The sequence below is a fragment of the Heptranchias perlo genome, chromosome 10, assembly GCF_035084215.1.
Source record: "Heptranchias perlo isolate sHepPer1 chromosome 10, sHepPer1.hap1, whole genome shotgun sequence".
Classification (NCBI taxonomy): Eukaryota; Metazoa; Chordata; class Chondrichthyes; order Hexanchiformes; family Hexanchidae; genus Heptranchias; species Heptranchias perlo.
The window spans coordinates 50,574,902-50,588,782 of record NC_090334.1 but is presented as its reverse complement, the minus strand read 5'-3'; the positions used below and the strand labels follow the sequence as shown (position 1 = coordinate 50,588,782).

General features: G+C 41.5%; 1 protein-coding gene across 3 annotated transcripts in view; it reads left to right on the top strand.

Moving 5' to 3' along the window:
- The window catches only part of kif26ab (kinesin family member 26Ab), a 176,284-nt gene that overhangs the window by 114,820 nt on the left and 47,583 nt on the right, over positions 1–13,881 (top strand). For all 3 annotated transcript variants that reach the window (XM_067991715.1, XM_067991714.1, XM_067991716.1), the window contains exons 6-7: positions 11,688–11,897; positions 12,045–12,138. In XM_067991715.1, the coding sequence (XP_067847816.1) occupies positions 11,688–11,897; positions 12,045–12,138 (304 nt within the window). The remainder of the gene's footprint in view (positions 1–11,687; positions 11,898–12,044; positions 12,139–13,881) is intronic.

Here is a 13,881-nt window from a genome sequence, read left to right as displayed (position 1 = left end):
AAACACTTTTCTGAACTCTCTGCTCAACAAATGTCTTGAAGTGGTGTTCCACTTCTATGAACAGCGAGTAAGTGCTTTACAATTACAAAGCTTCTGTCAGTTTTTCTGACAGAGACCTCTTACATGAGACATGTGGCAAAAAAGAAAGGCAATTAAACTCTCCAGTCTGACACAAAATGTGCTTAAAAGGGTCGATGCCAGTAAGGTTTGATGCCTTTACTTTTTTGAGTGCAGTGAGAAGCCTTCCACTGCCTCTTTATAAGGTAACTACAAAGGGACAAGGATGTTGCAGCTATTAAACTTGCAAATGTGACATATATAAACTCTCTCATTAGAAGAACACAAGCCATTGAATAGCTTTTTTTATAACCTGGTTGGTGTCAGAAATAGTGTGTCTGAGAACAGTAAAGAGGCTTACGCAATTTAATGATTTAAACTTACATGAAAGAAATGATTACTTACTTAAACACTGTAGCTTGACCACATAAAACTAGTGTATAACAGAACTGGAAAGTGGGGCTTTCCATTATTCTTATGAAATTATTCAGGTACTCGACCATAACTTAATTTGTACTCAAACCTAAACTCACTATGATATAACTTAATTGAGGGTACTATTGAGATAAGGAACAGGACTGCTCTGTTTGCATCATAGTTACACTGGGGGCAACTTTGATCATTGATAATATATAGATCACAGAAGACTGTCCTTTCAATCTGTAATTTCACAATGATAGACAAATGACAGTAAGGTGATGTCAGAAGTTGTTGACTTCATCCCTTTGACATCTGTGTTTCCAGTCAACTGCTGATGATATAGCTCTTTTGATTTAGTATTTCAGCTGAACAGTTTTTGGAGTAAAAGCTATGGTTTGCGAGTGAGTTCTTGTAGTGTTGCATTTTATAGTAGAATAGCTACACCATCAGAGTTCAAACTACAAATATTCTTGAGATGTTATTGTGGCTTTTGGTGTTTACAGTTGATTTTATTTATAATCCAAGTAATCAATCAAAGTCAATTAATCAAAGGCACCCACCTTTTACTTGGAATATTGGTACAATTGTGATGTTTCCTGGAATTTTTCAGCTTATTTGTGTTTTGCCTTTTTTTCTTCTGTTGCAATATTTAGGGTTATTCAAGAATTGATTCTTTTAGGACAAATAAGATGGCCTGTGGGGTATTTGTGTCATGCAACACCGTAATGATGATCAGTCTGCATGCTTGCATAGAAACCATCAGACGATCATTAAAATAGACGACTGTAAATTGAAAGAAGTGAGGAATAGCACAAGAGGCCTTTAAATATATACGTACAAGTGTGTGTGAGATCATAAAATAAAGTGTCCTTTCAGTAGATACAGAGTGACACCAGAATTAAGGCACTATATGTGCTGATGCTAGGATTTGTTTTATCATTGTTTATCTTAGCTGTGGTTCCACAGGTTAAAGATGACCGTACAAGATTTCACCATAGCTGAAGGAATAATTTGGATAAAAGAGGGGGTAACAGCATCAGCATCAGCATCAACAAGTTAACACCTTATAAGTGTATTATGTTGTGTATCAATATCATGCATTCATTTTTGTTCCTGGGCTTTGTTATTATGCCATCACAATTTTAGTTCCTTGTAGTTGGTCTGTAATGATTAATTTCTTCTCTTTCAGATACCAAAACTCTGTGCTTAAGTTTAAAGTTTACGTGCCTTTTTTAATTTAGAAAGAAACACGATGAGGGTCTTCTGTCTTTTTCTCCTACTATCCCCTCTCTTTCTATCATTCCCCTTGTCTTTGCTGTCTGTCTTGATTACGTCAAAAGTGAACGTCTTGATCCTATCACCAGAGGGGTGGTATGTATCTGATTCAGTCTTCTGCCTCTCTACTACACATGAGCCAAGTAGTTCTGGGGGTTGTAGCGTTTTTCATATCAGCAGACTAGAAAGTAATTTGATGCTTCTAATATAAATTTTGAATCAGTTATGAAATCAACTATCTTGAGTGGCTGGAGAGGGAAGCCTCACATGAACATATGGCTCACAGCTGAGCTGGGCAGGAGGATCTACTTTGCACAGAATTTTGAGGGAAGTTTGACAGACCTGCAGAACTAGGGCAAAGGGAAGATCTATTCCCTGCATGCCCCACAAATAATGATCATGTGATGAGGAACAGAGAGATAGAGAAGCTGAAGAAGGTCAATAAATAAATTGACAAAGTGGAGGAACTCGAGTTGAAGCGAGAGGTTGAGAAAGCAACAAAAGGTAGACTCCACTGTTAGAGATTTCAATATATATTTTCCAATTTTTCTCTCCTCTCTTGAAGCCAGGGGTATATCTCCATAGAGACAGGCCACTAACCAGTACCTCATCCAAAATGCTATTCTTTGTGTGTGAACCTGTCTAATGAATGTCAGACGGTTCTTTGATCTTCAAAGGAATCACAGCTGTACCTGATTCTGTTTTTGCCAAACGACCACATTGAGCAAGATCCAGAAGGGGCCATTGTACAGTGATTAGGAACGAGAAACTTTTCTCCCCTCCCTGGCCCAGGAGTGTGAGGCCGATTGTAACGTGGTAACTGAGAATAGGCCGGGGTTTGACTCTGGCATTTTCTGGTCTGAGGGAAATGTTTTGTTTGATTGGGAATGAAATTCTAGTTAAAAGTATTATAATTATAATTGTTACATTTTTGTTCATAAAACCTAATCCTCCACCAAGTGTTCTCTGTAATGGAGGAATCTAGTATCCAATATTTCATAACTACCGCAGGAGCTACACTTGTTCCATTTTCAGCAGTGCTTTCTGGCTGTGACAAAATCACTAGGAGTGATTTTTAACTTCTGGACCCCCATTTCTCGCCTGTAAAATCGGTAGCTGGCGGTTGAAATTGGGGAGGGGGGCACCTTGGCTGCTCCATTGATGCCCAAGTCCTGCCTGATGTAATTAGCAGGTGGTCGTGTGAAAGAGCAAACAGCATGCCCACTTGTTTCTGATGGGGAGCTGCTTAAATATGCAAATTTGGGTCCTAGGCCGCTTGTAAGACCTCGTTTGCAATTCTCAGGTATAAATGGACAGAGCTAGAGTTGCCAACTCTGTCTGGATGTATTGCTGGAGGTTTTTTTTATTTGTTCATGGGATGTGGGCTTCGCTGGCGAGGCCAGCATTTATTGCCCATCCCTAATTGCCCTTGAGAAGGTGGTGGTGAGCCGCTGCCTTGAACCGCTGCAGTCCGTGTGGTGAAGGTTCTCCCACAGCACTGTTGGGAAGGGAGCTCCAGGATTTTGACCCAGCAACGATGAAGGAACAGCGATACATTTCCAAGTCGGGATGGTGTGTGACTTAGAGGGGAACGTGCAGGTGGTGTTGTTCCCATGTGCCTGCTGCCCTTGTCCTTCTAGGTGGTAGAGGTCACGGGTTTGGGAGGTGCTGTCGAAGAAGCCTTGGCGAGTTGCTGCAGTGCATCCTGTGGATGGTACACACTGCAGCCACAGTGTGCCGGCGGTGAAGGGAGTGAATGTTTAAGGTGGTGGATGGGGTACCAATCAAGCGGGCTGCTTTGTCCTGGATGGTGTTGAGCTTCTTGAGTGTTGTTGGAGCTGCACTTATCCAGGCAAGTGGAGAGTATTCCATTACACTCCTGACTTGTGCTTTGTAGATGGTGGAAAGGCTTTGGGGAGTCAGGAGGTGAGTCACTTGCCACAGAATACCCAGCCTCTGACCTGCTCTTGTAGCCACAGTATTTATATGGGGCTGGTCCAGTTAAGTTTCTGGTCAATGGTGACCCCCAGGAAGTTGATGGGGGATTTGGCGATGGTAATGCTGTTGAATGTCAAGGGGAGGTGGTTAGACTCCCTCTTGTTGGAGATGGTCATTGCCTGGCACTTGTCTGGCGTGAATATTACTTGCCACTTATCAGCCCAAGCCTGGATGTTTCATCACATGATCTCCCGCCTCCAACCGGCCCGCCCCCACACTTCCCCCATTGGTCGTCCGATATGTCGATCCTTGTGGCGCACAGCTTTCCCACCACAATTGGAAAGTGAATAGACTCTTCATTACCCGATTGGATGATTTTTGACTATCAGTCAAACAGCATTTATTTCCCCATCTCCAATATTTTTATAACTAATAAATGTAAATGCTCAAAGAAAATGAAAAAAATCGTACAATTTTTTTTACTCACCTCCTGGCTCTACAAAAATACTGCGGGCTGCTGGCTCGTGCTTGATTCCCCACACCAAGATAGGCTTCCCCTCCCTTCCCCTCCCCTCTCGGGCCTGACCTGCCGGATGGCTCAGTGTGGGAGCCGGTTGATTTTCTACCTTCCCACAACCGATGATCTGCAGCGGGGTACCCATTTGGCACCCAGACCTTGCTGGTGGGATTCAAATGAGGCCCGGCCGAAAATGATTGGGGCCTTCTGATGCTGCTCCACCGACTTCACACCTATTTTGGGCAGAAATAGATGATTGCCCCTTCCATATACAGAGAATGCTTGTGCTCAGCTTCCACAGAAGTTTTCCATCAAAAGGAAGCCATTTTATTTTTTTCTTTTCTCTTCAAATTTTCCTCTGATTTTTCTCCCTTTGTACTTTCTCTCCTGAAGTAAATGAAGCGCACTAGACTATGGGTCCATAGGTGACAGCCGTCCTCTGTGCCTTACTAAGTGACAACTCCTTAGAAGTGAACTAGCACTCTTGAGTACTGGTAAGCCGTTCGAATGTGAGGACATCACAACCAATTCTGGTCGTATTTTCACCGGATGGCCACATATGCACATTCAGCAGGGTTCTTCAGATAATGATCAGAATCAGGAATGGCTGATTTGTTTTCTCCCTTAGGATGCTGAGCTCAGTACACTCAACATACTCCAGAGATCAAAACTAAGACTTTCCTGGGCCTGCTTGGCACGGTGATCACCACGTGGAGCACTTATACACTATCGGGGATGGAGAAGGCTTTTTACCTTTTTAAAAAAAGCAGAACAATTATTTTAAATGACATAATAGTTATATTCAGCAAATTAATAAAAGTGTACAAAATCTTTGCATCAAAAACCAAAATGCTTTTTCCACCTTTTTTTGTCTCTTTAAATGTTGCAATCTATTTTCTATCTTAAGTAATGATTTGCCTTCTGATTTTATTCAACGCACCCTTTTATCCCCTTGATGTCCTTATTTTCTGCACTAGATTAGTTAGTGTTACAGTTAAAGCTTTCTTGATTGTTATAATGGCGATGACATCAGTAAAAGGAATGGGTGAGAGATGTTAACCTAGACTCCTTGGCTGGCATCAAATTTCTGTCCTTCTCTCTGGAGTATTCCCAATCAGAAGGTTCATATTGGTACACAAGTAAAATAAGGGGTTAAAAATCATAAATATTACAAAGATAGGGAAAAGAGCAGGATTCAAATTAAATAAAATGAAAAGGCAAATAACTATTTTTTGTTCAATATCCTCTCCTGATTTTTTTTCCCTGTCATTGACTCCTCACCGGGGGACGGTTCCATGGGAACCAATCGAACTGTTATACCTCATCCCAATGGCCGTTATTCATATGTTAACTTTGACAGTGAATGTCGACCGTGCAGGACATCACAGCTGAGCCCGATCCTGTCCTTACCGTGTCCGGATATGTGCACTTTCAGTAGGGTCACTGTGGTGGAGATCAGGAGCAGAAGGCCTTGCTGACTTTTTCTCTCTCTTTCCAGGGCACAATTGTGGTGCCCTTCCACTGCCTTGTCTTGAGATTCACGCGACTGGGGGTTCTTTATGGTCTCGAGGTTTATCTCTGAGCTATTGAGAAAGCTCACAAATAGCTACTTAGAAGAAAAAAAAGTGGAGTTGGACATTTAGAGATTGCCCAATAGGAAGGAAATCTAGCAAAAGATCAGTGCAGATTTATACTATTAGCAAACAATCCTATTAATTTGTTACTCTTGTGTAATAGAAGAACAGTGGTAGTACAGACCCAGACCACAAATGGTTCACTGTGGTGTCATTCAACTTGGAATACACTGCAAAAGTAAAATGGTTATGACAGTGATTATTGCCCCACAATTTATTTCACTGTAAATTAATAATCTATATTCTCTCCACAGTGACTGATTGTTAAACCCAATGCTGCTACAACAAACTGCAAATGAAGTAGAGATTAATCTTCTATGCCATTACTAAACTCTTGTTGTGGTCTGTATCATGGTGAAATTATTTATTATCTCTGCAAAAATTAAAACAGAATCGTGCTCTGAAAGTTGCTGTGTCTACAAACAATGAATGTGCAAATGCGAGAATGAGCTGGAAGATCAAATTCATTTGTAAAGATACATATCTATCCGTTCCAATTAAGTGCACAGTAAAATTGTCTCTGAACTGAGACCTATATAATGTGATTTACACTGTGGTGCAATAATGTTGGATTTCATCAGTAGGATTCACAGCAGTATTAATTTAAGGTTAATTAAATACAATGCTTTTCTTGTTAAAAAGCCCCAATCTGAAGGTCTGAGAGTAGCTGTGTAACTGACTGCAGAATATACTAGAATTTAATCCTTATGGGTACTGGACAAAATGAACCTATTATCAGAGTGGTCAGTGGTTGTTCTCAAGGTGCATGTGGGAGGCATAATAATTATGGTTTCAATATGTTGATCTTTAGTGTCCAAGATTGAATTCCTTATCAGTTTATAACAGTCAATGTTGAGTTGTTTGTAGTGGCTACATCAGAAATGTACCAGAAGCTAAAGGAAAGAAAATCCTTAGTGTAGGCATCACAAGCTTGCTCATTTAACTAAGACTATACCATAATGCATCAGCAAAATAAATTGAAAATTGTAATTAAAATGGATATAATTGGATGAATTAGAATTGTATAGGAACAAGCCATTTCTGTTCGTACAGTCGTATTTCCATTCAGCTTGGAACAACTGCAAGCTTGTGCAAAATACCGTGAAATATAAAACTGGTCTCATTCAGCTTTTATGAGCCGAGATAGCCTTGAATCTGCCACTTCCAATGCTCTAACTCATTCACAGCAGCTGTTTCATTTATTTTAAGGTTTGCTTTGTTTCTAGGACTGTCTTTTTACATTGGTGTCAATACTAAAAGTGGAAAGCTTTCCCTGGGATAAGACACAGATGCTGGGTGCAGGTAGTGTTGAAAGCATGGAATGCACTAGACACTCAGTGCTATTGATGTCCTTCATCTGCTCTTTGCTTACGTATTAATTGTAGGTTTTCAGGAATTTATTGCACGTCTGTTTTCTCCATGGGAAGGGGACATATATAAAGGTGATTGTTTCCATCTGTGTGAAAATGGTGAAAGTAAACTCACTCAAGACTAGCTTCAGAGATCCGCCAAAGTTTCTTTTCTTCTGTAAATGATTGGTAAAAATAAGGTTGGTATTAAAATACCATCTGTACTTGTGCTTAAAGACTTTAAGTCGAAAGCTGGCAATTCACTGTTGCTGCAGGTTTATAAATAAGTAGTAACCAAGGGTGCGGATGAATGTATCAGAGGTAAAGGGGATGAATATATCAGTAGGGCTGAATATGTCAGAAGGGAAGGGGGTGAATATATCAGAGCTGGTTAGGGTGAATTTATCAATAAGGGTGAATATATCAGAGCTGGTGAGGGTGAATATAATCAATAAGGGTGAATATATCAGAGGTGGTGAAGGTGAATATGTTAAGGGTGGAGATGGCTGAATTGTAAGAGGTATGGGGTGGATATGTCAGATAAGAACTATTGGGAATTACAATTAGATTTGTTTAAATTTTATTTAGTTTGAACGTATTTAGACATGGTAGCCCATGAGATTACACATCTTCTTACATTATAGGTCATGGGGAAGAACAGGACTGGGAGGGTTTTCGTCGAAGATATTGGACAGGATACCTTGGGTTTATGACTGTGCTACATTTACTGACAAAGGATTCTTACCAACCACTAGAGTAGGCACATGTCATGCCAGCTTAACATCTTTTCTGAGGGGCTGTATTTCCAACAGTGCTGCATTCCCTTAAATCTGGGGTGTCAATATTATGTATGTAAGGAATCTTACAACACCAGGTTATAGTCCAACAGTTTTATGTGAAAATCACAAGCTTTCGGAGGCTTTCTCCTTCGTCAGGTGAGTGTGTGATTCCTTGAAGGTTACCCCATATATAGTCAGAGAACAATGCCTGGTGATTACAGATAATCTTTCCAACTGCCCGTTGTCAAGGCAATCAGACAGAGAGACAGTACATACAGGACTACTGAATATACAAACACTCCGAACCCAAAGACAGAGAGAGAGAGAGAGAAACATCCAAAAGGAAGAGAAAGAGAGAGAATGATCAGTTGTATTAAAAACAGATAACTTTTTTTCGCTGGTGGGGTTACGTGTAGCGTGACATGAACCCAAGATCCCGGTTGAGGCCGTCCTCATGGGTGCGGAACCATGAGGACGGCCTCAACTGGGATCTTGGGTTCATGTCACGCCACATGTAACCCCACCAGCGATAAAAGAGTTATCTGTTTTTAATACAACTGGTCATTCTCTCTCTTTCTCTTCCTTTCAGATGTTTCTCTCTCTCTCTCTCTCTCTCTCTCTCTGTGTCTTTGGGTTCGGACCGTTTGTATATTCAGTAGTCCTGTATATACTGTCTCTCTGTCTGATTGCCTTGACAACGGGCAGTTGGAAAGATTATCTGTAATCACCAGGCATTGTTCTCTGACTATATATGCGGTAACTTTCAAGGAATCTCACACTCACCTGACGAAGGAGAAAGCCTCCGAAAGCTTGTGATTTTCAAATAAAACTGTTGGACTATAACCTGGTGTTGTAAGATTCCTTACATTTGTCCACCCCAGTCCATCACCGGCATCTCCACATCAATATTATGTATGAGCTTGAGTCCCCACATGGGACTTGAACCCAAATTTGTCGGTTAGCCGTATGTGCACTACCAACTGAGTCAAGCGACTCTTTTACGGTAGTGTCCAAAACCAGCAAGAAATAGCTGAAAGTTAAGGACAGACTTGTTTTTAGTGCTGCTCTGTGGTCTGTTTCTATCTACAAATAGGTTTAAGCAAAATAAAAATTTTCTTTAATTCCTCCTCCTTTAAAGAGTCTCTGCCAGGATTCCAGGATCTAATTGCCTCAGAACAAAAAGCGAATTCTTAATTCTGGATCGGACTTGGCATTAGACAGCTGATCAAATGGCAAAAGTTTGAAGTATCACCACAGCACAGAAATGAATATGACAGAGGCCATTATTAGGTATCTTACTGCAGCAGGAGGAGAGGACAGCCAGGGTGTGTAGAGAACATAGAAGCTACATGATCCAGAGAACAAACTGCCCAACACAGTCAGCTACCTGAGCAGGATGGGGGAGCAGTGCATAATGAGGCTCAAGCCCAGCATCAATGATATGACTGAGATGTGCCACCTGGTCCACAAAGACCTCAGGGGAAGTCATCCATCTGCACTACACTACCATTGGCAGTGATGGTCACTACTGTCCTCCAGTCTTATGCTATAGGGTCCATCCATGCACCCAGAGGAGTCTATTGCTTTACAATTCACTGTTCCATTTAGGAGATAATTAAAAACTTGTTTTGCAATACACCCAGCAGAGGGAGTTTTAACAAATTGCCCGCACCCCAAAGGTACAAGGTATCATTGACTTTCTGCATGTAGCCATTGATGATTCTGTGGGTTACCTAAATAGGAACGGGTATTATTTTATCTACATCCAAATGGTATGTGCCCCCTGCCAGAAAATAACGCACTCTTCCTGGGGAGTACACTTGCTGCTTCATTCTGAGGCAATTAAATATCGCAGAGGATCTTTGAAGGAGGAGGAAGGTTAGCTCCTTGAAGAGATATGATTTATTGTGCCACCATGGCGGCTGACACATCTGCACAACTGCTGTACACCAGCAAATATCAGTTACAACTGCGTGAACTAGAGTCATCAGTGAGCAAACATTTGAGATGCTAGAACAACACTTCAGATGTTTAGAGTGGTTGGGGGAAGCCCTTCGAATGTAGCTTAATGAAGGTGGTCAACATTGTATCAGTATGTTGCACGCTGCACAATATTGCCATGAATAGATGCCTCATCATGGACTTCTATAAGGAGAAACAGCAAGCTATAGAAGATCAAGTTGAACCACTGTAGTTGGGGAACAGGTGTGGGACGTACTCACTGCCAAAAGCTTCCAATGAGTTCTGCAATTGTCCACTATAACTTTGTAAATATGTAAATAGAATCAGGCAACTCCTATTACTTCACCTGTTTTATTGTGCCTACTTTTGGAAAAATTATGTTTTTCTATACTCTTATGACGAGACTCCAAGGTGCATTACAAGTGACAGAATTTAATTTAATGACTAACTGCATATGATGTTTCAATGTTTGTAGTGCGAGTTTTCAATTGTGTTTCTGAGGTTTTTTAAAGTACCTTAGTGAGTTGTAAATTTCTATGTACTGCATGTCCGTGTGCCCTGTTCTTTAGTGCTCCCCTGGTTGAAGGACAGTGTTCTATTGCCATGGTGATTGAATTGTGTTCTGCCTGGGATTTTTATATCTATGCTGCAACAGTGGCAGGAATTTCTTGTGTTGTAGATGCTAAGTGCTCACTGTGCTGTGAGATAGATAACTGTAGGCTCTTGTTCAAGATTACATGGTGGGTCAAAACTACTGCTGTCATTATTGTCACTCAACTGTTCCTGTGCTTCTGCACACATGCCACTGACAGGCCATCTCCATATGAGGTCCAATGGTCAGTTCGAGTATTATATGATGCATGAGGTCTTTGAATCCCACCCGGCTAATTGTATGCATTGTCTAAGAGAGTCAAAGTCAGCCTTGGTTGCTTTTTGGAGCTTGGACTTCAAAGCATCCACAGCATCAGTGATAGCATTTATGAGAAAATGGTCCTACTTCTGTATCCATAAGTGGTCACAATTGCAGTTGCTACTAATGTTACTCCTTCTCACTGGCAGACTGGAGTGCAGTGGATATGGATACATCTGCCTTCTCAACAGAGAGGTCGAATATCCACTATTGAAAAACAGGCACACTGGAAGTGTGCATTCTGAGGCAATTCAAAAGGGGCATTGAGCATATGTTACTCCATTCTTCACATGTTGTCCCCTTAACAACCACCTTGATTGTGTCCCCTTCATCACCTGTGTCCCCACTTTGTGATGTTTCATCTGCATCACTACATTATGGCTGTGAAGTGTGTGTATCTGGGCTGCTGAATGATTCATGCATTGTTATGATGCTTCGTGCTCTGGTGAATGCTGTTCAGCTGTGTTGGAAGATCACTGTCTTTCTTCTTTATCCTCTGTGAAGAGAGCAAATAGGACATAATTAGTAACTGAGCACACTTATCCAACTGTGTATCATGTTTTCATTACATGAAGTATAAAGCACTTGTTGCACATGAGGTAGTTGCAATTGTCTGCCCATGTCTTTGGGATTTAAAACCAATACCCCAGGGATGTGAGGCAAGCTTGCCACATGCTGGTCCGTTATCTGGATTTCATGTTTTCTAATTCTGATCTCGTAGAAAAATAGCATTGAACTTCTGGAATATTTGTATTTCTTGATCTGTCTGTAAAGAGACCAGCAAAGCAAATGTATTGTTCAAAGCTGATCTCGTGAACTAAAGTGACTATTGTTGTTTTCTTTCAGGTGAAGGTAATGGTACGGATTTGTCCTTCCCAAGGAGCAAATGATACATCGGAGTCGATGTCATTCCTGAAAGTAGACTCTCGCAAAAAACAAATAACCCTTTACGACCCGTCAGTCAGTGGTCATTTAAGTTCTGTCCACAGACGAACAGTTGTTGCTGCTCCAAAAATGTTTGCATTTGATGCAGTTTTTACCCAAGATGCCTCACAAGTGAGTAGAAGGAAAAAAATGAATAGTTAAATTAATTCCTATTTATCAGCCTGTATCAGTGTTCTATTCATTTCTACTTTCATTTAATCATATGCAGCCATACTGATTAATGTAACGTGTTTTATTTATTTGTCCTAACATTCCTAGGCTGAGGTTTGCTCAGGAACAGTGGCAGAAGTCATTCAGTCTGTTGTGAATGGTGCAGATGGCTGCATATTTTGCTTTGGTCATGTCAAGCTTGGTGAGTTCCCAAATTTGTTACTGTTACAGTGTCAGCTGGTAATTACATGCGGTCAGCTCCTGAAACAATAAGCCCGATAGCATATGACTAGATTAGAATTTCCAAATTTTGTTCCTAAATTACTTCTTGAAATGTTAATGAGAGACAATAATAAGCTTTAAAGTACAGCAAACAGTTGAAATTAGATTTTCAATTTTTGCCATGTACTGCATTATATTAAATCTAAATAAATTAATAAAGGCTTTCCTTTTAGATACTAAAATTACTTCCTTGCATCGTTCACCACCCATTAACTATAGTGGGTAACAGGTAAAGATTACACAGGCAGAAAGGAAATGGGTGACCGCCAGGCAGATTAAAAGGACTAGGCAGGTAGAGCAGGAGTCCCCTGGGGCGATCTCCCTCTCAAACAGATATACCACTTTGGATACTGTTGGGGGAGATGGTTTATCAGGGGAAAGCAGCAAGAGCCAAGTTCAGGGCACCATGGGTGGCTCTGCTGTGCAGGAGGGGAGGAGAAGAGTGGCAGGGCTATATTGATAGGGGATTCAATTGTAAGGGGAACAGATAGGCGTTTCTGCAGCCGCAAACGTGACTCCAGGATGGTATGTTGCCTCCCTGGTGCCAGGGTCAAGGATGTCACGGAGTGGCTGCAGGGCATTCTGGAGGGGGAGGGTGAACAGCCAGTAGTCGTGGTCCATATTGGTACCAACGACATAGGTAAAAAAGGGATGAGGTCCTGCAAGGTGAATTTAAGGAGTTAGGAGATAAATTAAAAAGTAGGACCTCAAAGGTAGTGATCTCAGGATTACTACCAGTGCCACGTGCCAGTGAGTATAGGAACAGGAGAAGAGACCAGATGAATGCGTGGCTGCAGAGATGGTGTAGGAGGGAGGGATTTAGATTCCTGGGACATTGGGACCGGTTCTGGGGAAGGTGGGACCTGTACAAGCGGGACGGGTTACACCCGAGCAGGACCGGGGCCAATGTCCTCGCGGGGGTGTTTGCTAATGCTGTTAGGGAAGGTTTAAACTAGAATGGCAGGGGGATGGGAACCTGAGCAGGGAGACAGAGGAGGGGGAAATAAGGATAGAAACAAAAGACAGAAAGGGAAGAAGCAATAATGGAAGGCAGAGAAAACAAGGGCAAAAAACAAATAGGGCCATAGTGCAAAATAAAACCAAGATGACTAGCAATCTTAAAAAGACAAGTCTAAAGGCATTGTGTCTTAATGAGCGGAGCATTCGCAATAAGCTAGATGAATTAACAGCGCAGATAGATATTAACCGGTATGATATAGTTGCGATTACGGAGACATGGCTGCAGGGTGACCAAGGATGGGAACTGAACATCCAGGGATATTCAATATTTAGGAAGGACAGGCAAAAAGAGAAAGGAGGTGGGGTAGCATTGCTAGTAAAGGAGGAAATCAATGCAATAGTGAGGAAGGATATTGGCTCGGAAAATCACTATGTGGAATCTGTATGGGTGGAGCTAAGAAGCACCAAGGGGCAGAAAACATTGTTGGGGTTTGTCTATAGGCCCCCAAACAGTAGTGGAGATGTAGGGGAGGGCATTAAACAGGAAATTAGAGACGCATGCAAGAAGGGTACAACTATAATCATGGGTGACTTTAATCTACATATAGATTGGTCAAACCAAATTAGCAATAATACTGTGGGGGAGGAATTCCTGGAGGGTGTACATGATGGATTTCTAGGCCAATATGTTAAGGAACCAACT